At 39.3% G+C, this 26605-nt stretch overlaps 2 protein-coding genes across 2 annotated transcripts in view; both read right to left on the bottom strand.

Moving 5' to 3' along the window:
* Positions 1 to 335: 335 nt before the first annotated feature.
* On the bottom strand, positions 336 to 3932 carry bloc1s4 (biogenesis of lysosomal organelles complex-1, subunit 4, cappuccino). Its single transcript, XM_072447868.1, has 5 exons — positions 3571 to 3932; positions 2452 to 2523; positions 2274 to 2375; positions 1266 to 1400; positions 336 to 1176 (listed from the first exon to the last, which is right to left on the bottom strand). Exons 1-5 carry the CDS (start codon positions 3874 to 3876, stop codon positions 1078 to 1080), a joined length of 714 nt encoding a protein of 237 aa, XP_072303969.1. The 5' UTR covers positions 3877 to 3932; the 3' UTR covers positions 336 to 1077.
* Positions 3933 to 5106: 1174 nt separating this feature from the next.
* pard6gb (par-6 family cell polarity regulator gamma b) overlaps positions 5107 to 26605 on the bottom strand; it is a 60237-nt gene continuing 38738 nt past the window's right edge. The window contains exon 3 of the mRNA XM_072447835.1: positions 5107 to 6651. Coding sequence (XP_072303936.1) covers positions 5549 to 6651 — 1103 coding nt within the window. The 3' untranslated portion in view covers positions 5107 to 5548. The remainder of the gene's footprint in view (positions 6652 to 26605) is intronic.

Genomic DNA, 26605 nt, shown 5'->3' with positions numbered 1-26605 from the left:
ACAATTTGTAAATTTCCTATGTTAATAGTGCATGTTAAACACAATGAGGAATATTTGTAACACCAGGTTGATTTTAGGCAAAGGGGCCACCATAGTATCCTGTTAATGGCAAACACTGGTATTACACAAATGTCCTATGGCATTACTGAAACTGCAAACATATGTAACTAAATTGTTTCTACACATGCCTTTGCATATCCACAGTGATGATATAACATAAGAACCACACATCACACCAAAGCCTATTACAAACTGCCAAGGTAGTGACACTGGTCTCAAAGGAGACCACAGAAATATATCAAATGCACATCATACAGGCTAAGTAAAGAGAAAAGTGTTGCAAATAGATTTAATGATTAAAAAACATGAGCAAAATCAGCCAAGTATATACAAAATATTTTGGCAAATAATACATAACAATTAATTCCAACCGTGTTCATTATTGATTTGGGCCACAACAAAACCAAAGCTACAAAAGTTGTCTTTCAGTCTCCTTCAGATTTTGATGTAAAAATAAAATCCAGCTCAATGACTGGCCCTAATAAAGTGACAGCTCATTTACAGTGTGCTTAAAAATCAGACATGCGTAAGTAAATACCAAGGAGGCAACTTTAGATGGTCAGAAACTACAAGTGACACAGTCAAACACTTTCAACTGGAAGACGAGGAAAGCCCTATAGTTGAAGCTTAACTCCAAAACGGCGTGCAGTATGTCACAAATTCTTGTAAAAGGAATGTGGTTTATATTAAAATAGCTGTTTTGTTTATGAAATGCATTGATGTTTTAAATTACTACTGTAACTCAAGAGCTTCTCTAGTTTGAGGACTGTTAAGTTACACACTGTGTCTTATTACACACAAATAATAAAAACACATGGACTTTATTGTGACCACTTAGGCACTTTTAAAGATTTGCTACAGTTCAGTGCTTGTTGCTGCAGAAAAGACACTGATCAGTGTTTTCTTGCACTTCAAGTCCAGGGATTTGTTAAGAAAAAAGTCACTATTGCTTTATCAAAGCGGCTGTCCCAAGAGGTCTGGCAGTAAACGTAGACTACTTTAATGTCTTGTAGTGAGTCACTGTTCAGGTTGTGGTGGGAAGTAATCGTCAGTTCGAAAAACACTAGGAACATCTTGCCGCTGATGTGCTGCTGGTCGCCTGGGGCTGGACTGTTTCTGGAAACAAATAATAAATGCAACAAAACTATTAACTCAAAATGTCTCTGAAATGTTATACGTTTTCATAAAATAGAGTGAGGACTTGCATTTAAAAAACCTGGTACCGTCATTGTACGAAACATTTTCTTGAAAGCACCAGGTAGCGTTCCCAGCTCCCCCTCTGCTAGTGTGACCTGCTCCTCCATTGCATTGACATTGGCTCCAACCATCTTCACAAAAGCCTGAGATAACACAAAAACATGATGATAGCTGTAACTTGTTTTAGTTAAAGTTACAACTTGTTTACATTATGGTTGTCAAACATGACCGACATCCAGATATTAACTGACACAAAAACTAATATCAAAACTAGATACATAACATGCAATACTGAAACAACTAAAAACAGGATAAAATGGACCTTGATTTGTATCAGAACTACACCAAATTGTCTAAAATGAGCAGTTTTGTTTCTTTTAGTGTTTATTATCACGGTGGTATTGAAATCAGCTGAGTTTTACATGTTTGTATTGTAAGATAAGATAAGATAATCCTTTATTGTCCACACATGAGGAAATTTCGGTGTTACGACACAGTAGATACAGGGGGAAAGGACAGATAACTTATAGGGAGTTTGAAAAAAACAACAACAACCTCTTAATAGAAGAACTCTTATAAACAAAACAAAAAACTCTTATTAACAAAACTCCTCTCATATCTTAAAGGTTGAATGGATTTTTTTGGCCCAAATCTGAATCTTATTTCCTCGTGGCGTGGACTGCCGATTAGTCCTGCCACGTATCAATCATAAAACGCACCTATCGCTCACCTGCAGCCGCGTGCGGCTCGTCCCCATGTTTCCGCGTGTCTAAGTGCATTGATCTATCATAATATAGTTCCCTCGGTGTACGGGACAAAATAAAGACGGAGAAAGACTGTTCGAGCTGACTCAGAAAGAGACGGAAATCTACGGGAGACGAGAGATGCGATGCGATCCGTCGCGCTAATACAAAACGCACGTGTGTGTTGTATCAGTCCGCACGGGGGAGTGCACATGCGCTCTTCCGCCTGCGTTAATAAATAAAATAAAAAGATAAAGATGACAGCACAAGTACCTCTAGTTTATCAATCCTCCTGTATATTTGTCTCATTTCTTCAGATTTCTGCTGGATTTGAGGTAGGTTTTCATTCACTATCTGGGAAGTGTCATTTCTGATCTGCAAATAAACATTAACATGAGTTTCAAAAGGTGAAGAAACAGAATTATTTTTTATTTTTGAAACCGCAATTCACCATATCCAACATCCCGACAAATTCATCCACTCTTGTCAGCATTTCTTCCAAACTTTTCTCCAGACACAGGATCTAGAACAGAGTTTTACAATTAGAACATTTTATTTGACAAAAATATTTTGACTTTGGTAAAAATCTGATTGGTTGGAAGAGGTTTAAAATTATCTTTAAGAGAACCACATTCTTTTCACAAAGAGTCTATTGTCTTCCTGATTAGCAAAATGGGCAGCTCATTTAGGCTTTAGGAATAACCCTGAATCATGCACATTCAGTTAAATACTGCTGAGCGAGGCAGGGTTCAAGTCCATACGAATGTTATAATATGATATACTTTTTTTTTAAATTGGGAAGTATGTCTTCCTTGACACGGTTACAGAAACGACAGAGAATTCCCACATTATGGGTTGAGGCTCGAAGCTTATAGTAAATTTTGTTTGGTAAATGAACTGTATGTAGCCTAAGCTCTTACGGTTTTAAAAAAAGGAACTACAATCACAACTGAACCTGATTTGCCAGTGACCCAACCTGCACAGAGAAGAAGACAAATACAAGTGTTTCTCTCTCTCTCTCAGTGTTCAGCCCAGAACCTCCAGCATTCCCCTACTGAGCTGCAGAGGCTGCACTAGCACTGGCTCGTGGTTTGCTGCAGGAACTGGGGTTTGGGTAGTGTCAGTGACGATTCAGATCAGAGAGTACTTTTACTTTTGTTTACAACTGGTTTTAGTCGTAGAAACCGGAAAAAAACAAATGTGGCCCATTCTGCTTTTCTGATTGAATGATCGATTTGAGAACCAATCAATGTTTCAGTAATTAAAAATAAAGATATTTGATTTGAACGTGTTTACCCCATGTCTCGGGACACAGATGGGTCATGTTCGCTATGGATGCAGAACTCCCATAATAATATATACACACAACCATCATGGCTTATGTCTTGTCTTGTTTACAGTGTCATATTCTTGCCATGCACGTCGTATAATTGAAATCACTCAAAGATAAAAACAAATAAGAAGATGACAGCTGAGCCCGGGTCCCTGTCAGTGTAAATGCGCAGAAGGCCAGCGTGGTAAACAAGCGCATGGACGTACACTCGTCAATTGTCGTGGCTCGGTACCGTACCTCTTCCCCGGCCGTGGCTCTGATGTAGGACGAGTAGCTCAACGCAGTTTCCCGCAGCAGTTCATCGTCCTCCTCGGCTTCGTCCTGGAGCTGTCCGCCCGCCTCTGGCCCCGGTGCTTCGGCCACATTAGCCGCCGCCGCTCCGAAGCTCGGGCTCTGCGACACCGTTCCGCTGCTGAGGATTTCGCTCACCATGGACAAACTACTCGCGCTTTGGGACACGATGCCGCTGTCTCGACTGATCTCTGCGCTGGACTCCTCTAGCGGGGACAGGAGGCCCACCCTGTCGTTCCTGTGGAAGTCCATAGCGCAGTGTTTTCTCGCACAAGTGTTTGTCAAATGACTGCATCACGTGGGTCAACTGTGGACGGCGGCCCAGAAGTGTCAAAGTAGATAATCGGGCAGTTTAGCGTGATAAAGAGAGCCACAATAAATCATGTTATAGTAAATAAATACATGGAAATATTATGGCTAAAAGAGGCAATAGTAGTCTGAGAATACGTAACAAAATAAGAATAAACCACCTATAACCCCTTTACATGTTTCATAAAAAATATAGTAAAGTTAAAGATGGAAAATGTATTATTATTATTCTTTTTTTTTTACAACAAACACGTTTTGTACAGCAAAGGTAATTTTAATACTTGGAATTCCTGAAAACCTATAATATACCTTTCCCTCTCGCCACCAGAGGGCAGTCACGCATACCACGGTGTGTGGTTCTATCGTGAATGGACTGTGTATATCACAATCAGCATAATTCAAATTTGATATATTGAACGAGTCATTAACACGTGTTACTTGGATTTTTTTGGGAAGTGTAGGCTAGGAGTTTTTGGCCAAATAAAAGCGCACAAATAATGTGCCCAATTAAATCATGTGTCCCAAGTAAGATAGCAACGATGGATTGGCCCTGCAGATTACACCGAGGTAGATCACGTGGCTTTAAGTGATCCATTAGCTGAAATCTAAGTAAACACAGGCAGTAAACAGAGGTGAAGACCTTGATTTGAAAATGTTTGCGTGACTAATGTAATGCATTCCTTTTAAAGTAAAAAAGAGAAAAAAAAGTAGTCGGTCACAAAATCATTAAAAAACATACAAATACTAGACACGTACTTGCCACGATCTTTTGTACCACAAAGTTGTACCCACTAAAATTTTGCAATGATAAAATAAATTGTCTGTGCGTTTTATACAAGGTTATGAGTGTATCAAGGATTTACCGATTGTGGATAAGGTCCTTGGAGCCAAAATAATTTATTGCTAAATTTTCTTCAGTTGGAGGATTGAAATCCAGTTGCACAAATAGTTCTTTCCACAAGAAGTCACACCCTTTAAATGCATAAAATTTTGTGGTTATGGATTCTGGTCTAAAGATGCTGCGCTTGGTTAAAAACAGGGACGCCAGCCAAGTTTTTTGGGTGTTTACAGAAAAGACTTAAGCTCAAGTAACAGATTTATAGCAGTAAGGTTATCATTACACTCAGAGGAAAGTAAAAGGAGTTTTGTAATGCATAAGAGCTTTCCAAAGCGGAGACTTGGAATAATTTATTGAAACAGGAACAGAATCAAAATCATCATTGCATAAAAGGACTATTTAAAAATCATACTCTACACAGCATTTATTCGAGTTCATTAGAAATATAGATTTTACTCTTTTAAAACATCCGTGAGCAACCCCAATGTTGGTCCCAGTTTTTAGCATTGAAAGACACAGTAAAAGTGGTCACTAAGAGTAGAGGCACATTCAGAACGCTATACAACAGTGGAATTACCTAAAAAACATTGTTCTGAAGTTTATTACGTACATACGAACAATTATTTTTGTGTAAGACATTTTAAAATACATGATATGTACATTTTTCATAATCCGTTTTGACAATTATCTTGTAAAATCAGGCAGATATTATAAAATTAGTATGTGGTAAAACACACCAGTTTGCAGTTTCTGAAAGGTCGAGTCTGTGATTTTGTATTATAGTGTGATAACGGTTCCGTCCTCCTCTACGCCTCCTCTGGGCAGCACCAGGCTGTGTCGAGGGTCCGTTTTGAGCGCGCTGATCATTTTGTGGAGGCTACCGTTGCTGTGGCGAAGCGCTGGGTTGCTGCTGTGATGGGACGGCCTTATGTGAAGCTGGGACTGCAGGCTGTGCTGAAGGTCCTTGTGGGTTTTGTAGCTGGCGCCGCTGTGCTGATGTTGGTGGTAATGGTTTTGAGATGACCCTCCGTTAAGACTGACTTGGGAGTGGAACGATGCCGTGGAAATGACCGAAGGGGGGCGCGCGGCGGGTGAGCTGGGAGAGGCAGGCCGCGGTCGAACCGGCGCTGCCGCTCCTCCTGAAGTGGTCGCGGAGGGTATCTGATGGTGCGAGCGGGACAAGCCGGACTTGTTGGAAGCCAGCGACGCATTGGAGCGCTGGGAAGGCCGCTTGATGCTGTTTTCTATGACGATATCGGTATCCTCGTCACTTTCGAGGTCGTCGTGATAACCGTGTGCAGAGGAGAGCGTCATCCCGCCGGAGGCTACGGAGGTCGGGTACCCAATCGAGCCGCTGCTGTCTGAAGACTGACCAGAACTGCCCGAAATCCGGCTGCCGCGCACCACATTGTTTCTCTGATTCACTGGCTTTACCGTAACGATCAGATTGTGGCTGTTTGCGATCATCATATCTGTGACTTGATCCAGAGACTTCCCTGTAACTTCAATGCCATTCACTTCCAGCACTTCGTCATTTACCGCCAGCAATCCCGTGCTTTCTGCCAATCCGCCCGGCACCAAGCGCGAGATAAAGATGCCCGGGACCTTCTCCAAACCGTGCGGCGTTACCCGAACGCTGGTCCCATCCCGAATGTAGAAGCCAAGAGGTTTGTCGGAACCGTGGCGGTACAGGCGGACACGGCGATGCGACTCGGGCAGGATGTCCACGTCGATGATGGAGGAGACGGGCCGAAAGTCCTGGGGCATGCCGATTCGGATGTGCGGGCGCTTCCGGTTCACATCGTTGTTGCGCAGAGCCACCACTGCCTTCTTCTTACGCGTCAGTGTGTTGGAGCCAAAGCTGGTGTAGTCAATCTCCTCTGCAGAAAAGACAAACATATTAGGAAACATGGCGAACAAAAAAACAACTTCAAGCCAAAAGAGACGGGTGCTTTGCAAAAAATAAGCTATACATTAATAAGTAATATATTGAATTAGGGCTGTATAATATATCACAAAAGTATCTATTGCAATACTGGCTGATACAATAATTTATATTGCAACCAACTAAATATATTGCAATGACACCAAGGTTCTTCATCAGACAATGATTTTATTCATGCTTTTCCATATTAAGTCTGCATTAGTTTTGATTGGTTTTGTGTCTGTTAAGTTTTTATTCTGACGCAGTTTGACAAATGATTTGCATGTACATTTGTTAATAAAGATATAATATATTATGTCAAAGAGCATACTGAAATAGTGCCACTACATTAAATCTCAATGTTGTTTTCTGAACGCATATAAAAATAAATAATTTGTAAACCACCAGCATTGAAACAATAATGATGCCATGTATTTTAAGACGACAATAGTAGATTTTCTTCCCCCAGAAGGCAACAAACACTTTACAAGCCGTGTCCACGCCCTGCACTTTTAAATCACAACAAAACCTCTCATAAACTTCACTTCAATGAGCTGCAGATGTGCTTTGTAGAAGGTCCTTTGTGCGAAATTCTGCTATTAATTGTACAGATGTATTTCCACCCCTGATATTCATTATTCTTAACGGTTGAATTCACGGAGCAATGGCTGAATCACATGATATGAAAAGAACACACGAGCATACCTAGATTTAGCCAACAGTATCTAGGGATGTTTTAATAAAGTGCTGAGATTGCAGATGCCTTTGCAGTGTGATGCTGACATATGTGGCCCAGCCTTCTTTTGCAGGCTACAGTCCATTTGCGCCCGTAGACTTACACAGACACGAAGAAGCCAAACGTGTACTCAAACAAAGCGGTGCATCAGAAAAATGTAGGTTAGTGGGTTAATAAAATAGCAAACATCTTTTAAAGCTTATACATGTAGAACAACAACTACTTTATGTTCAATTCAGTGATTTTAGTGAGTATACAGAAAATAAAAGTATGAATGAATACTACAACTGGGTAATACTAGCCTTATTACAACAACTATTACTTGTACCAATAATAACACTGAAATACTGGTACCAATTGTACTCATACTAATTTCCCACACTATTAGTACTTTAAAAATGAATACTTAAAAAATAATTACTTAGTCCAATGTCACAAACACACACAATCACTCTGACTGTAGTTGTTATTTTGCGATAGAAACTCTTGGGCAAAAGATAACATGATAGCACTCTAATCTTCCTTTCCCGGACTGACAGGAAATCTGGACAGAGCGAGGCATGATGGGAGAGGAAGCGAAGGCCCCCCTCCCGCGTCTCTACGACAACACCAGTGACTCATCTTGACCCGCCTCTGTTCAGGACACCTGCTTCTTGAAAATATTGGGATTAAAATTGTGCATCTTGGAGGGACATGCGGTGTAATCTTTGGCCACGTCTTCAAAGCGCAGAAGGAGAGAACAGAGGGATAAAAATATGGAGGGGCCCCGAGTGGAGCCGGCCCTCGGACCTCTGCCAGAACAAGTCCCTGAGCCGCGCTGAATCATCATTAATACACTGTACATCTTCCCAAAGTAAAAGTGACACAAAAGAAAGGTTTGTCGAGCAGAGCACAGATGACAGGAAGCTGCTCTCCTGGGGATCTGAAGTGATAATGAGAAAAGTACACAAACTTCTGAAGCCTGTTTTACTGGAAAGAAAAGATTTGGAGTTTGATCATTATTCTTGTCGTGATTTCTGATATTCATCTTTTTGGTATGACACTTTTTTGCCGTCTACACTTTATAAAGTTTTAAGAGCTGCTGTAACAAGTACAATTCCCCACTGGAAGATGAATCAGTTTACTTTAAGATTTGAATTTCAAGTCAAATGATTTAAATCCAACATTGAACATTAAGACTGCAATTAAAGACTTCATTTTCAAAAACAGAAATGTCTTTTTTCACACCATCTTTTACATATTATTAATAACAGTCAAGTTGAGGAGATTTCGCCCCAGGAGACTTACTTTTTTCTTTAGTTTTTCCCACACCAGATATATTTATTTGTTTGTTATTGATTAATGTGGTCAATATAACATAAAGACTGACATTCATATACATTTATGCAACATCTCCTGTGGCCCACAACAAATGCATCGCTTAAGTCAGGAAGGAACATGACCACATAAACAGTAATCAAATTCTTGTTTTGTTTTTCTTTTTTTAAAGCCCAAAGTACAGAAAAAATGACATCACAAGTGAGGAAAAATCAGTCACGCAACAGGAACCTTCAGCAAAGTGCATGGCTGACATCTCTTGGCAAAGCATGAAATGATTTTGTCGAGTGTTCAAAGGCTTGCGCCAAACTTGTGCTTTCAGTCCACAATTGTAACAGTAAAAAAAAATAGTGCCGCGGCGTGCTGCTTTTAAAGTTCTTTCTAAGCATGCCGTGGCAGAGGACTATTTGATTAAACGCAGCCGGAGCATTTGCTATAGGGGTGGAATTTCTGCCACAAGTGCAAGTCTGATGTGAGTGGAACCATATTGGAGAGGCTTGAGTTTTGTTACAGGTCTGTGGTGGGACGCCCACCTTAAGTCCTCCATAAAAGCAGTGCTGATACCACAGAAGCAGGTCGGACATGTGATCGCGCAGCCTGAAATCAGACGTGTACAAGTATAATTATGCCCCGCCTGTGTAATGCCTCACAGCTGGTAGCGAGGCCCCGAAAGAAGCCCCGCGCTGCTGTAATTTGGTTGGGGTGTGATAGATATTTCCTCGGGCCAAAGAGAAGGAGCAAAGGATTGTGGAAGAGGCTGAGCAGAGGTTAAGTGCTCAGAACGGGGATCTGATGGATTCATGTACAGCTCTGTAGTGGCAGGTATTACAGAAATTAATGGTGCATCAGAAATATGCCAGAAGAATAAAAAAAATAAAAAGGCACCTGGAGATTACAGATCTCTGGCATGGCACTTGTCTAAAAATAACATTTTAAAATACCCAGACATGGATTGAAAAACTGACAAAAAGCTGGGGTAAATTGCTGAAAGATGAAACGCACCATGACTAAACGCACAAAAACAACTTAGCATTACACAGGCATTGTCTTAAAAACAGACGTATTAAAGAACAATAGATAGATCTTTTATTTAGGCGCTGTTCTGTGTCCTTTTTTTAAACTCTTAAGTGATTTATCATAAAACTTTTAATACAAACACGTAGTCCAGAGTGTGGATTTATGAAACATCACCAAATCTAACTAAACAAATTGTCTGCCTAAAAGTTAAAAAAAGATATTGATTGACTTTTGGTTCACAGCATTTTTACCCCCAATTTTAAAGTTTGTCCTGGAGCTTGTCGCATATTAAACAACATTTAACTTGAGTATGAAACTTAAATGGTTTGTTATGACGTCCATTCAAGAAATATTTGCTATTATTTTGGAGAGTTACCAAACCTTAAGTCCAGTCAAGAATGTGAGTGGGAGCACGGTCGAAGAGGGAGAAGCAAACGGGCAAAATGGATCTTAATAAGTTAAAAGTGAATGCATTCCATTCTCGAGATAACAATATTAGTCAGGTATTACATCTGTGTCTATTTAAAATGACTAAGCAGCACACTAAGAAGAGTCAGAGCAGATTCAGTAAGAAACAACTTAAAATTTGGCATAAAACAAGCCATTTCGTCAACAACTCGGCTCTAATAAAAAATAATTTTGAGTTCAAAGAAGCAAAGTGAGATCGAGCGTCGAGTGACTTTGGAAATCAGCCGTGTTTCAGCGTAGAATAAATGAGCTTGTTCTGGCTGATCCGACAAGGGTTATCGTAACAACTCTTGACAAATCTAATCCCAGATACACTGAGGCATGATGGGTAATGGGCGCATGTGAACCCACTGATCAAAGGCGGTCGAGCCGGGTCCAGACTGAAGCTTGAGCTCGCAATTTCAATCAGCCTTCACTAAATATTTCCACTGTGACATTAAGAGTACGGGACCGACGATGGCCGTTTACAGAATGCATACTATGAGTACAGCAGCGGTTTGCAATTAGCTGTAACTTGATTTTGATTAAAACGATTGCTGGTGAACTATAAATCAACTTACTAGTCTGGAGTTACAAAGAAAATAAGAAAAAACTGCAATGTGGACACAGGAGTTATTACGGAATAAAGTGGAAAAAAAGAGCGCAAAGTTGATTGAATGAACCACTAATTTGAACCATTTTCCCCAGACACATTGCTCGGACTAAACTTTAACCTTTGGAATTACTACGAGGCTTCCAGGACCAGGGTAAAGAGGTCAAATGTGAGAAGGTACATAACAAATTAGACAACACACACGAACAAAGCAAACATTTAAACAGCCAGAATATGTAGAAATGTACGCAGTTCAGTCAATTTGTCGATAAGTGTCGATAAGATAAATATGTCACAAAATATCATGCAAAAACCCAACATTTCAGTCATTTTTTCCAGACACATTGCGCAGACTAAACTTTAACCTCTGGAGTTACTACGGCGGCGCATGCAGGACCAGGGTTCAAAGGTCGGAGGTGAGAAGACAGTTTGGGGCGACTGCCCTCTCTGCCACTGCTGTGTGTGTATTTGGGGGCATGTACGTCGGCCCGGTATGTGGGGGTAAATGAAGCCAGAGATGTCTCCTGACAGGTTGAAGGCCTATAACGTGTCGAGACAGCGCGAGTGAGCTCTGAACCAATGAAACTGCTACTTTAAGTGGGTCACTGTAAAAAAAAAGAAAAAAGAAAAAAAGAACTTTTCACACAAATTCAACATATTTACACAAAAAAACACTGCTGTCTTTGTGGTCAATGGAAGGGGTTTTAAGAAAGGGTTATTGCAACAGTGGAAATTACCCATAGTGGGACAAATAAAGGATCTCTCATCTTATCACAGCTAAAGATTCATACTGCGTGTACCACTGGCAGAGTCACCCAGCTTACTGGTAGTTACAACTTTTACATTGAATTACCTGATAACAATTACATTTTGCAACTATATATGTCAAGATTGTTCGGTTAATCTATTATTCAGGTCACAATATAATCGTAAAAACCGAAACATACTAATCGTGACTCTTATAGAAGCAATATTATGTTTTTAAATCAATCTATAGTTCAAAAGTACATTTATCTGCGTGTTTGTCACATTTACTGTATTTAGTCATTCAGGAGGTTCAATTTCTTAAAGCTGATCGCAAACTTGAGGAACAGTGATGTGTTAGACAATGCGAATTACAGATAATTAAAAGATTTTATTGTTGTTTGGTCTCAATAATCATGAACAATCGTAACGCAAAATGTTGATATTGTGACATTCCAATTGGCAACAATTTGTCAGTTTGCTGTGAAGTTTCCAACACCCCATAGTGTCATTTGTTAAAAAAGTGAAAGAGAAAACACCTTTTGTTGAACAGCAGCCCACCTCTTAACAAAACTGTGAAAAGAAGCCCCCTTTAAAGTCCAATTTCCATAAAAGACCAGACTTTTATGATCAGCCATTAGGGCCTCTGCGCACACTTGCATTTGGCACCACTTCCTACATCCACAGCTCGCTTTCTAAAACATAAACAATCTGGATAACATGTTTATTCTTTGACTTTTGGAAGTCACGAGTTGAGAATTCAAACTTAAAGGATGCACTGTACCGGGCAAACAAATATTAGACTGGTCCAGGTTTTACGTAACATGCAATAACATAACTGGTCTCTAAAGTGTAAACTAATGAAGTAGGAGGGTGTCAGGGGCCAGCTGCAAGTGCAATATTTCACACATGACGCTGTGAAAGTTGACATGCTGCTGTGTTTTAAGCAGTTTGTACGAATGGAAAAACATCAGAGATATACGATTGGACGCCTTTTACAGAAAAGCATTGAATTAAAGATTTATTTGCACACTTGTGGTCACAGGCAGGACAAAAGGTGGGAGGTATGTCAAAAAATGTAAAATTAAAATATAGAATACATTGTCTGTAATTAAAACTATTCAAAATTACCTCAAAAACAGACAGCAGTGTTAAAATATTGTCCAAATATTTAGTATAAGCAAAAAAAAAAAAAAGATTAATTTTGGCAAATATTACTCATCTTTGCCAAGACCGCATAATAGCAATATTACTTGTTTTTCATGCATTTGTCATTTCCTGATTTAGTCAAAGTGCTGGTACAGTATTTACCGTAAATGTCCTGTTGTCAGATATGATATAATTAGTAACAAAAAAACATATTTTACAATTTCAACGAATTAAAAGCAAATGAAGGTCTAGTCAAGCAACTATTTATACGTGACCCACTTTCCATTCAATTCTTTTTTTAACCAGGATAAAAACTCATTGAGATACAAAATCCGTCCCGGCCAAATGACAGCAGCACAAATCAAATAAATATAGTAATTTGCAGCAACAAAAGAACACATCAAAGAACAAGCATCAAAATTGAGCAAGTACCTGACGGAGACTTCAGGGGCCTAAACCACTGGGGACCACTTTCCAAAAACAATAGATAAAAGTGCTTCAGAGAACAGACAGAAAACTCGAAGAAGTGGTGGTACACAAAAAAAGGATATTTAGAAGAAGTGCTACCAACCCAATTAAAGCCCCTATGTATCCAGATAATACAGACGCATTACTGCTTATTATATCTGCACTATTATAGGACACACTGAGTTACATAAATACTTGTGTCTATTTGCTGTATTATCCAAACACCATTTTGTTATTGCAGCCTCAATAAGCAAGGACAAATCCTTATATGAAGATAAAAGGTTTTGTTGACACTCAAATATTACATAATCTGCCTGCCACACAAGTATCTGACTACTATATCTCTTTAAATACTAGAGTTGCTTGCACTTTTCTGACCACTTGTGTGCATTTGAATGACTTTGACTTCCGGGACAGAGCAAAAGAGTTACATTTACAATTCATCAACTCAATGTCGCTGTCCAAACATGTGATTTCTGATAAACTTTAGTTCTGCATGGACATTATCTATCTTCTTTGATTGTGTGGCTTCTTCAAGGGCAGCATTGCTCAGTGGAAGGTTCTGACTTTAAAAGCAGTTATCAGCTGAAGGTCTGTTATGAGAGACAATGGTTTTGGGAAGAGGTGACGAGATAAACACACTAAACTATATCTATTTTGAATAACACTGTAAAAACACTTTCATGTACAAAAAAGTAGATATGACTATGGTTATGTACACTGGTATACTATACTATATTTAATTAAATGATGGGTAAAACACACTTTACTAAGCCTTAATATGAATAATTATATTACTCATATGATTGAGGACATTGATATTGAATATTGTGGAGTATTTTTATCCACCTCCAGGCAGCTCATCTTTTTTTACAGTACAAGTGACATTGCCCCTCTCCAGCCCCCCTGCTGCACCCCTGCTGCCCCTCTCCAGCCCCCCTGCTGCACCCCTGCTGCCCCGCCACAGCCCCCCTGCTGCCCCGCCACAGCCCCCCTGCTGCCCCGCCACAGCCCCCCTGCTGCCCCGCCACAGCCCCCCTGCTGCCCCGCCACAGCCCCCCCTGCTGCACCCCCACCATGGTTTTTCTGCTAAGCGTGACAAAGTGGTTAGTGACAGCACAGACCACAATCACCACACAGAAGAGACGCACAGGGCAGTGAAAAGTGCCCGTCCCTGCTGCCATTCCCATTAGGTCAGCTCATGGCCTTCTGACAAGACATATACAACTTACCACACATTAGGTGCAGGTGGGACTGTGCAATACATCACATTCTTAATATTGTGAATAGCAGTGGGTAATATATATCGAAATTTAGATTATTTGTGAATGTTGTTTTGAAGATATGAATAATTTGCGCATAAGGTGATATTTCTACACTTTTGCGATTACTTTTACAGAGATTTCAAACTTAATTAACCCTCAATGATTATCGAGATGTTTATTGATGTAGATAGACCACTGTGAATGTTATTACAAATACATATATGCATTTCGAATAATGGGTATTGTATATAATAAAACATCATTTAAAACACTATAAGAAGACCAGATTAATATACAATTTTTTTTTTAACACATTTATCTGTGATCTTTCAGACAAGAGCGTAAAGTTATATTTTGGCACCTTTATGGTCTGAACATTTGTATTTTTGAACCATACGAGAAAATGATTTGATGGTGTGAACACAGAAAAAAGATTAAATACATGAAAACAAAACACCTTGCGATAGAAGACACAATGACCTGAAATGTCCAGCTCTCACTTCCACAAAGTGTGTTTTGAAGACGACAAATGCCCAAATATGCAGCTCGCAATAACATGGAAAAATAATCCAGACAGAGTATAGACTTAAACGTGCAAACATATTTCACATTCTTAGAGGAAGGCCAGGCCAGAGAGCGAGTGGAAATTTGGACAAGCTCAGAAAATGAACGTGGTTATAAGCGCAGCTGGACTCAACGTTTGGGAAAGAGACTATGGGAAATTTCTAAAAACAACTACGTCATATACATCATTGCGTATACGGTTGGCTAATTATTATACATTATTCAAAAGAAAGTATTTCTAATAATAGTTAAATACAATTCCTTTTTTGAACAACAAAAAATGTGTGTGCAGAATCCTACCTACCAATCAAGTTAATTGACCATGACCAAACATTAGATTAGTCCAAAATGTGTAAAATCCACACATAAAAATAACCAAACTGCTCCAATTAGTGAGAGGAAGCATTGAGCTAATCCATGTGAATCTAATTATTGCTGCTTGGCAAGACATTTGAGGAATCTGATGGTTGCATGGACATAAAATCCCTTGAGTTCAGTCAGAAAAGAATCCCAAAGCCCTAAATTTAGCCCTAAACCTAAAACCAAATTAATGTTTCCTAAATGTAATGCTAATGCAAACACATAAACTTACCTGTAAATCTTATAAAAAGCTACTGCCATTTTGATCCTGTACAGCAAATTAGTTGGGCGGCATCTAACAGCTAGTCCATATATAAAAAAACAAAAAAACTGGTGTTTGCTGTTTAATTTTGCTTTTTGATTCAGGGTTAATTCTGGTTCAGAACTGGATGGGCAATTTTGCAAAGTAAAGTTGGTAAATTTTGGCATTTTGGATGTTATTGCTCACAAAACTCCAATCTGTCAGTAGTACGGTAGTCATTTTATTGTATCAACTCAACTTCAACAGTGATGGGGATATTTTGTGCGACACAAACTATTGTTACAGTTTTGTCGTGCTGTGCACCTCCGGCCCAGAGGCCTTGGCCCTCCAGAAAATCTGGCCCTTGGGAAAATTACGTAAATTGAACAGCCCTGGACTCGCCTATTGTACATAGAGACTTTTTAATACATTATCAACCAAATGGCTGAAATGATGATGATTTAAGGCTACTAGATAAAGAAATATTAAATAAAGTAGTTTGATGAAAATCACTAGTTTTGGTACGGATCAGATTTTTGACTAGTCACAATAAGTTCCGTAAATCAATCATTGCAGCCCTGCTAATTAACCAATATTTACAACCCCCCTTCAGCCACTACTCCCTTTCCTCTACTTTGCCATTTTGCTGAGTTCGCAGTGCACATGGTCTACACAGGCGCACATCTGGGACATGTTAAACCCGCTCTAACTGCTGTGTTCTGACCCGGCCCGTTTGGTGTGGGCCTGGCGAGAGAAGACCGGTATCACCCACCCCCAGCTCCAAAACTCCGTTCCAGTCGGGACCGAGGACTTAAGACCAAAAGAAGACTCACGCGCAAAGGATTAACCTGTGTTTTAGTGAGCGTGGGGGGTTGACACGTAACAGAGGAGCTGAGCAAGAGGACTTCAGAGGAGGAGACGGCTCGTACATTCCTTCAACATTTTTAAAAAACAGCTGTGACATTTCAAGAACTCCCCTTGATAAACATGTCTAAATGAATATGTAGTCATCGTGCTAATGTTTTTGTGAAGCATGAATAAATGGTGTTAATAACAATGTGTACATTTCTTTCATGTGATCATTTTTGCTTAAACATGTCATGAAAAGAGAAGAAAATGCATGCGGAGAATCCCAACATCTACTGAAAGACATTTTGTTCTCGTATACTATTGTGAGTGAGGTGGGCAAAGGTAGAAGCAAAATGGCAGAAATATCACTTTATACATGGTTTGGGAGATTACACAGATTACTCTCTCTTTTTAAGGCCATTTGTGTAGTATTATTGATTATATATGAGGCATCTCCAAAACAACAACTGCAATATTATCAATTGTTTTAATGGGTATCTGCCCTCTTTTATTGTGAAAATCAAAAGTTTTGGTTTGTTCAGTTCAAAAGGGGAAAGAAGCATTGCTCCTTATAATGTAGGCACCCCCAAAATAACCAACCAACCTACTCGGGCAGTAATCATTTTGTGATTTGAGAGACATCTTAAACATTTGCAGGCTGTTTTGTGTGTGGATAACCTCCCTCTGGACTTTCTTGAAACCTCTTTTTTGAACAATACCGTTTCTGCTTTAAATCCAGCTATGTCTTTGGTTGTGTCCAAGTGCATGTTCCCCAAACTAGAGCCCACGTGCTGTTGATTTAAGCTTCAAAAACCTTTCATTGCCATCTGGCTCACAGGTACCGGGCCGGGCGTTCACTGCAGGCGGCCCGGGGAAGGTTTAAATGTAAGAGAAAGTCGATGGAAACTTTCTTTTTTCCTTCTTCTAAGAACTGCATTTTTAGGATCTATATAAAACTTTGACTGAATTCTCCACCAATGACAAACGTACTAGGTATCGAGTTATGCAAATTTTAAACATATGACCATTTTAAAATACTGGAGGCGTTGCAAGTATTTACCCTTGAAACACAGTTCAAGTCTAGGTCTGCGGAATGGACTGTATTTTTAGTAAGATAGGGGTTGGTTGGCATGAGTATAGAAAGTAAATTGTACAGACAATTTGTCAAGAGCATTGCCTCAAAAAATAACATTAAATACATTAACAAGCTCCATCAGACACAAATGTTACTCAGTAATATATCAAGTTGGGTATGGTTTTGCTAGAAAAACTGGAAACGTAGGAAATCCTGGAGACAGACGTGGACTTGACCTGTCTGACCTTCCGTTTGTGCTTGTGATCCTTCAACTGAGAGACTGAACACAACAGTCAATTACAGTATTTACCGTCTGATGGGGGGAAAAATTTAAAAACTTGCCCCTTTAGATTTACAGTAACAGAAACATGTGCAATATTAGTAATAGATTCTGGTAAGTTGTGACTAAAAAGTGGGTCTGGAGGAGGTTGAATCATTTACCGGTAGTATTAATGTTTCAGAGAGGCTTTTAACACTGTAATATAGTTCTTTATATGCACTTTATTTTGTACAGTTTGTTTTTACTTAGTTTTCCGTTTTGTATTGCCTTGATTTTTATTGTGAAAGACTTTTGTAACTTTGAGTGTAGAAAAGGGCTCTATAAGTAAATTGACTGATTTAGCTTACATTTATCTTGTTATTTGAGTTTCAAAATGATGACTGTCCATTGCCTAAACTACAAATAGCTTCACTGTTAACAGACCATGCTTGTTGTATCACTTACATAAACAGCCACACTTCTTGCACACACTTACAGTCTGAGCAGTTTCCAGTCTCTTCTTGTCCGTTTCGTCATCACACTGTGTTAAATGGGCCTCAAGCTGAAACGCGCTGCTCTCAAGTGGCTCAAGTGCTCAAAGTTCAAATGAAACTAGCAATGTCAAAACAGTGCTGTGTGTAGATTTTTCATTTCTCAAATAGTTAATGCCACATTAGAAAAAACGTGTTGATAATGTGGGTGGGCACTTTGTTTTACAATGTATTTAATCCAATGCAGTGATTGTCTGGGAAAACTCTAGCAAACACAGTTAATTTTAAGTCGCTAATGGATTAATGTTGCGCTGAAACATTTATCAAAAAGTGTTTGTCAATGGTTTTCTGTAAATAAACCAGGAATATGCCAGTTCAGTGGTGAAAACCTAATAGAAAACGTCCACTATAAGTATGCAAAATATTTAAAGATGCACTATGTAACTTATCTGGTGGGGGGTAGTTTGGTATTTTTTCATGATTTTGTGTTGTTACTGTTATTGCAGGAAAATCCCTAGAAACATTCTTATTCACGGATATGACTCGTAACTCGCACCACTATACCACCACATGATACATGTACTGTGGAACTTTCTAAACAAAATAACAACATCTTCACAGAGACATGCAGGTGGCAGACCCTCCACCTAAAAAGATACAAAGTGCACATTTAAACATTCCTATTGAGAACGTGCATTTGCCCTTTCAAACTTGCTGGTGCAAATCTAAACTCGCGTCCTGCAGGTCACTTTATAATCTTCTATCAGCTGCAGGTGACAGACAACAAGCAGACTAACAGGATTAAGGAGCCTGCGCCTGGAGCCGTCACACACGACTGCAAGACACAAAAGCCGAGGAAATTAAACGGCTAAGAAACCAGACAACTTCCTATTGTAAACAAATGGACAAGAACCCTGGTCAAAAAAACATAGTAAAATTGTAAGTTTAAAACAGAAGGAATTAATGTGTAGGTGTCAGACTGAGACAGGAACAGTGATCCTCTGTTTTGCAGTTTCCTCACGAGACCTTCAATATTTCAGCACAATGTGAAAGAAAAATAAAGCTAAGACTTTGTGTGGCCAAGGGCTTCCACGTTTTAGTTATGAAAGTTTTAAAACATATTATTGTAGTCAGTCATTCTAATTCAGTGTTATTAGTTATTTTTTACAGCGCTTCTCTGTAGTACATGTTTATATTCTTCTAGTTACTTTACATAGGATCGACTCCAGGCTAAGCAAGATAAACTAGTGGAAAATTTGTTTTTAGCCCTCAGGAAACACACATTTGGTCTTATCCATTTCAACAACAAAAAAATCAAATTACTTTTTTAACAACTAATAAAGTCTAACTATAAAGAAGTTAAAAGTTAGATGGATAACCCCAAATAGTCCAAATTAGATCCTCAAATTAGGCTGTAGTTGACTAGATACAATCTTGGTCGACTAAAATGAGTGCAGCACTCGCAAAACTTCAAAGTATCCAAGCTCAAAGGAATTAATGGGGGATACTAGTTACACAAAAAACCCAATAGTAATTTAAAAATGTGTTGACATATAAAATCTTGGTTTATTTAAGGACTCTATTGACCGATTAATCCACTAAACGACATGTTATGCAGCCCCGAAAGGCAATTCAGTGCGTTTTCTACCAGTAAACATCTGTATTAGCCAAGTTCATGACCTCGTTCTCAGTCAATAACAGTGGTCAAAAACACCTCTCTTCTCAGGTAACGGCTTCGTCACCGCTCATTGGTTCCAGAGTTTTCGCAGGCTCAGACATGCTCTGGCTCTCCGGCTCCCTGCACCTGAATACGACAGACCGTCTTTCACAACCACTGGGCTTCCTGATAGTTGTGACACATATCCTTGGTTCTTCCTGCCTTTTCTCTGCTCCGGTGCCTCCATGAGCTGTCAGTGTCTATTGTTCAACTACGCAACTCGTATCGGGACGCCATCAAGAGCCATTCCTCCCCTCCTCCATTTGCTTTCCTTCCTCTCCCAAACAGTCAACTGCTTACTTGGCCCGATTTATTTTTTTTTTAACCCACAATCCCGTGTTCTTTTTTTGACAGGGGGGTGGCGGGACAGAGGGCCGCATCTTCTCATGCCGGGATGGGCTGATCCTGCTGGAGCTTGGCCACTCCTTCATTAAAAGCATATTTCAACCGCATGGGGCCTTCAAGGTAAAAGTCCACTTATTAGATGCAATGTAAAGATAACATTAGAAGAACATCAAAGGCCATATTACAAACACAAATGTAAAGCAGATGGTGAAACATCATAAGTCTCTATAATATGACAATAATAATTATGAAAATGTCTATGGGAACGTTTCTCTTATGTAGCGGTGGTGGGAGGTATAATTTGTTTTGGAGATATGTCTGTAGTTCAAAAAAAGAAAGAAAAGTCTAGCAAAAAACAAGATTTTCTACATTTTTGTAATTACCTTTATGATCAATACCAATTTTGTGCAATATTTCATCCTCAGCAAAGACATTTTCAGGCCCGTTTGAGCACATTCCGGATGCATTGCTAAAATATTGTCTGAATACTGAATACTATGCAAAAACTAGTGGGATATTAGTTTTTGTCAATATTGCCTTCCCCTCATCTTATGTAAGTTTTTTGGAGCATTGATCACCTTCCTCCTAGCATACTGTAATAATCTGTAATAATCCTTCCAGACACACATTGTATCCTCTTGTTGCGGCTCATGATCCGAGTAAACTTGCCTGGAAACCATAACAAAAGACATTCATTGCAAAGGACTTCTGATGACTAACTTGCGTTTTGATTTTGCACATAGTCAACGGGTGATTTGTGACAGCCAATCGAGAACATTTGTGACTCGGCTTCAGCCAATTAACGCTCTGCAGTGCGTGTAACAAGCACAATGCCTTACAATGGTGAAGGGGCTGACAGCTTGTCTCATTGTTTTAGCCTCGTGACCTATATATGCTTACACATTTTTTTTTTATACAGCGACAATTGTTCCTTTGATTCCTCAAATACACAGCGACAGGCTACAAACAAGAATTGTGTTTAGTCTCACTTTTATGTATCAAAACTGCATTTAGACAAAAACTGGTTTGAGTCAGAAGACAGAAGTCAAAATAAGTGGCTGTGGGTTTTGTCAATGTGGTGTGACCACAAGGGACAGAAAAACTGTCGAAACAGCCTCAAAGAAAAGCATTTAGTCATTTTGTCAAAGATAACACATTGTGCAAAAGCCTTATTTAATTTTTTTTTTTTTTAATAAATAAAGATCTTACAGCTCAGATGCACATGCTCTTTCAAACTAAAATAAAATGTATAAATGTAAAAAAAAAAAAAAATGACAACACAAACTGCCAAACGTTTGAAGCACTCCAAATGAACAGCATAACTCATTAAAACATTTGCTCTAATTGGTCAGAGGACATTAGTTTGCGTGGCACAGAGGAATTTCGCAGTTGAATGGGTCTAAAGTTGAACTGTCCAGAGAGCATGACGAGGACAAAACATTGCCATTCACAGTAACATGCACTGTCTGGACCTATAGAGGGGTTTGCTAATAGAACCATATCTGCTTTCAAGTTGAAAAGAGTTGGTTCTGCATGCTTCTTGCCCCGGGGACCATGAACTGCTGATCACGGTCAACCCAGAGGGAAATAAATCATTCCAGCATGCTTTAAGATAGGCTGAATATAGTCTGTTAGCAGTTTACAGTGAGGCCTTTTAATTCACGGAGAGATATGAATTCAAGACCTTTCGGGCTATTAAGTTATATAATAGCAGAGGGTGTTTATTGTTGTTCATCAGGATTGAGCAGGAGTTGGAAAAGAGACTTGAGTGCTCTACTTGCCAATGGCTAGAGTCTACTGAGCAGCTGAGAGACAAGTCATGGAGTCTAAAATAACGACAATGTAATTTGTGTACAGTAAAGGCTATAAGTCAAACACAAACTAATCAAATTAGTTTGTGTTTGACTTAGGGAATGCCCTATGACTAATACATTTAGGCTCTATTGACCTTATTACGGCGCTCCCACTTTTCCCACGTGATCGGCACTTTTGTTGTAATCGCACTTCCAGTCCAGAAGAAACGCTGTTGGTTTAAATGGAGAATGATGGAAGTCTCACCACTTAAATATGCTATTAAGTAGATTGATTGATTTGATTGATTGTAAAATGTCCAATGTTCATGCGTCAACAACAAGTCAACCACACGCTGATTCCCTGTGTACAACAGCCTTTCGTTAACCAATACAACCGGAAGATGGATTACGTGGCTTATTTAACTTTCACGTTTTTTCCCAAACAAAATAACATAAAACACAGAGCGTGAAAGCAAAAAAGAAAAAGAGTCAATGCCAAAGTAAGGATAAGTCCCCCTTTGTATCCGTCCAGTTGACACGAGGTCTAGAAAATTTCTCCATTTTCAAATTCACAGCAAAAGTTCCACGGGACTCCATCTATTGCTTCCATTGTTGTAGTTTTACACCTGAGATTGTGCTGAAGTCAAACAGTCCACAGTGCCTCATTAATCTCAGTCGAGTAGTTATGGTAGATTTAAAACTACTTCTAAATCTTTCGTCAATTTAGGAAAGTGTTTATCCAGCCAAAACCTGTATAATGGCTCTCAAAGTAGCTTTTTGTACCGGTTTAATGTTATCCCAAAGATTTTCAGCACATAACCACATTACAACAAAATTAGTGAGACAGATTACAGTAAATCCACCTTAAATATAATATAACGGGTAAATGGGGAAATCCTCATAAGAAAACAAATCCCCTGCTTGAACTTGCTTTATATTGTGTACTGCCAGTGCTATACCCCGTCCTCCACCAGAGCTGTAATTAAGGGGGAACTACAGTGAGCAGTTCCAGTAGGCCTGTGCTTTGTTTTGTTTTTTTGCACAAAGCAGCTGCTCCTCCCTCAAAAAGCCACGGACGCCCACCCAGCAAAATGTTAACCAGCTCGCTGTAACCCCAAATCCTCACCCTGCCCCTTCACTCTGCTCGTGGACAGTTTCTAAACTTGGCATGGGAATTTTCCACTGCCTACTCAGTCTTGTTGGGAAACTCTCCCTTTTATTATTGCAAGAAAAATACCTCTAACATAGCAGTCGATATAGTCATTATAGCTCACCTGGTTCGAGCCCGGCATCCGGAATAGCTGAGATAGTTGAGATTCTTGTGTCATAAGCAAATAAGTGGTTACCGTGAAAGCCACCGTATTTGTGGTTGGACCAAGCGTACTCAAAAACATAATATATGCAGGTGACTAACTTTGAAGTCGTCGTGTTAAGATGTTGGAAAATCTGTGGTTCTGGTTCAATCAATACAAAAACATTCAAGCAAGCAGAATAAAGTGTTTGTCACGCATTTATCTCTTTGAAGAGTTACTGCTGCTGCTGTTTAGGAGGGGCCAAAGCGATGGAGCCTGAGGAAGTTGTTCGTTAGTCCCAAAAGGACAAACAAACAACTTGGCTATGGCTATATCCATCACAACAATCTCCACAGACTTTGAAATTTAACTGAACTCCACTACATGCGAGTAATGGAAGTCCAACAAAAACATATGCCATGTCACTATGGAAAAAACTAGGAACAAAAGAGTACATTTTGCATAAACAAACAAACCTAGACAAGCAAAGATGACTAATTAAGTCAACAATACATAAGTCTGTCACATGTCACATGTCGTACGGAGAAGACACTGCTGTTTGCAAACGTCAGTGTTGGAGGATGTGGCTAAAGTTCAAAGTAGGGTCGTAAACTAAAATGAGAGCAGAGACTTTGAAAACACAAACACCAATATTGGACAGCCAAACACAACAAAGAGTTTAATTAAAAGTCCCCTCCCAAACAAGGGACGCAGGCACTGGGGGTCACGTGTGGGAGTCTGTCAGCAAACATTGTAGCTTAAACTAGTGCTACATGCATCTAAACTGTACTTCAACTTTGCAAGAGGCCAGAAGCTTCAGTTTATCTTGTCAATTAAGACTTAAATGGCTCAGTTAATCAACAATGAAATATGTTGAAAACCACAGCATTTTAGTCATTCGAGAGCGACCCATACAGGGTTTTTTCATGGCTGGTGCAAATTTATTTGCAGAGTGCTGATTCTTATAGCTCTGCCGCAATTTTCTGGTCTGATAAATGTAGGACTGATTTAATAATATATGAAGTCAAACTAGTACCAATGTATTATGATCTATACATTTCACTGCTCTGCCTAATAAAAGTATAATAAAAAAGGGAAAATCTCTTATTTCTATTCATTCACAACGCCTATTTACCAACTCCTTTTTAATTTCATCCCATGGCAATGTAGAATTTAAGAAATAAAGCTATATGTCTTAACTTTAAGTCATTGGTCTGCCCAAATCATATACCAGATTCAAAGCATATATCAGATACGCAAAAAAAAAAAAAAAGTGCAAATATCTGCAAACTGATATAGCGGTCTAGCTCCAATTTTAATACAATACGATGTAAAACACAATGGGATCATGGATTCCTCCTCATTCCATTCACATTGTAGTGTAAATCAAACAGGTTGCATTAATTTGTTGCCCATCATTAACATAAGAGACATCAAATTAAAAGTCAATATAGCATCACGCATTTTTTGTTTTTCTCATTTGTGTCCATTTAGTCTAAAAGCAGACACGATTTACAGCCTCATCATTAAAGCTACTGCTGTGAGTTCAGAGCCACAGCAGCGAGAAGCACAAAAGACCGAGCTCTTCCTCTTGGACACGGTTGCCGTTGCCGGGCCCGTATCCAGGCAGGCACCGCGCTCCTCCGTCGTGTTTAACTGCGAAGGCCATTGTTACGAGACGTGACGAGAACGGGCCACACAGAGGGTTTATGGACAGGCTCGTCTCTCACACACAAGCCCAGAGATTTACAATGTACAGGAAGAGGCATTTCCCACAACAGTCACGCTTTATTTGGGAGAGGCACAGGTGGGAAAATGCTCTATTCATCAGTCGAGGGCACGTGTTTGGAGACGGCACACGTAAATGTTGAAATAATATTACTCAGGTAGAAGTCTTTAACGTTTCTTTGGATGAATAGATCTTTGGATGAATATTCAGATGACATTTGCCACATTCTAAAAGTCTATATTGAAAGGAGACGAAAGGCAGGTAAAAATACTATTGTCAATATGAATTTTACTTTTGGATATATCTTATGATCAGTGGTGAGAAGTACAGTACTTTCACTTTTGTACCAAGGTAAAGCAGAAATACCTAAACCTTTTACTAAGGTACATTTTATAGTAGATACTTTCTTCTTTTACTTCAGTATATTTGTGAGAAGGTATCTGTATAGTTGTTTTCTAAAGAAATGGTAGGAAGTAAAAGTAAAAAGTACTTTCTGTATGGCTTGAGGGGATATTTTTTAGCATGTTCATGGTGACATTGTGCCTAAAGGTTTTGAGTTCAAGCCCTGCAACTTTGAGGAAACAAAAATAATAATAAATACATCCGTGTAAAATAGTTTATGCTCATTTTAGTACCAAAACTGAGTACTTCTTCCACCACCACTGATCATGATCACATTTTAGAATCACAAATCCATCAATGCAGTACTAATCTGTATACGAAAATACAGAAACGATGCTATTACAACTAATACTATAACAATAATGCACATTCTCAATCCCAACTAATATTACCAACAACTTACCAAAGAGGATTTAGTCTACAAGAAGTTTTTTAAAGCGATAAACTTTATAGTCCGTCTCAGCAGGTGACGGAAATTCTTCTTTGCAAGGCTCAATCAACATAGTCATCAGGCCAAGCATAAGAAGCACATTTAAAAACACATCACAATAAAAAGACAGCAGCTATGTGGCTTGAGCTCAGTTACTGTTCAGTGAGTCCATGGTATTTAAAGTAACTTATTTCCTGATGTAATCTAGAGCTAATGTGAGATGTGTCTTCAAAGCCTACATTTCCTATGCAGCTCCATGACCTAAATGTGTCACGTCATCTTTCAAAGCGATCTAATAAACTCTTTTACGGCCTTCAATTATACATTGCAATGAGTTATTCGCCGTCTTTGTCTGAGGTGGAGACAGTGACGAGAAAACAGCTGCTCCAGACCAAAACATGCACTCAGAAGCGTCCAAATCCTCCCATTTCCTCCACATCCAGCCTGACCGTCTTAACCATGTCACCCCGACTCCCCACTGTCTGCTGTGGTTTCTGCTCTTCTGGCCTTCACAACTGACTCACGGCTCAAAGTGAAATTCTAATGTAAAAAGAATGGAGGATCGGTCTGCGTGCATATCCAAAACAAAAGCATTCTTGACTCTAGA

This window comes from Eucyclogobius newberryi, unplaced genomic scaffold (genome assembly GCF_026437365.1).
Source record: "Eucyclogobius newberryi isolate DKJ021-1_F unplaced genomic scaffold, fEucNew1.0.hap1 SCAF_16, whole genome shotgun sequence".
NCBI classification, from domain to species: domain Eukaryota; kingdom Metazoa; phylum Chordata; class Actinopteri; order Gobiiformes; family Gobiidae; genus Eucyclogobius; species Eucyclogobius newberryi.
This window is presented reverse-complemented; position numbering and strand designations above follow the sequence as displayed.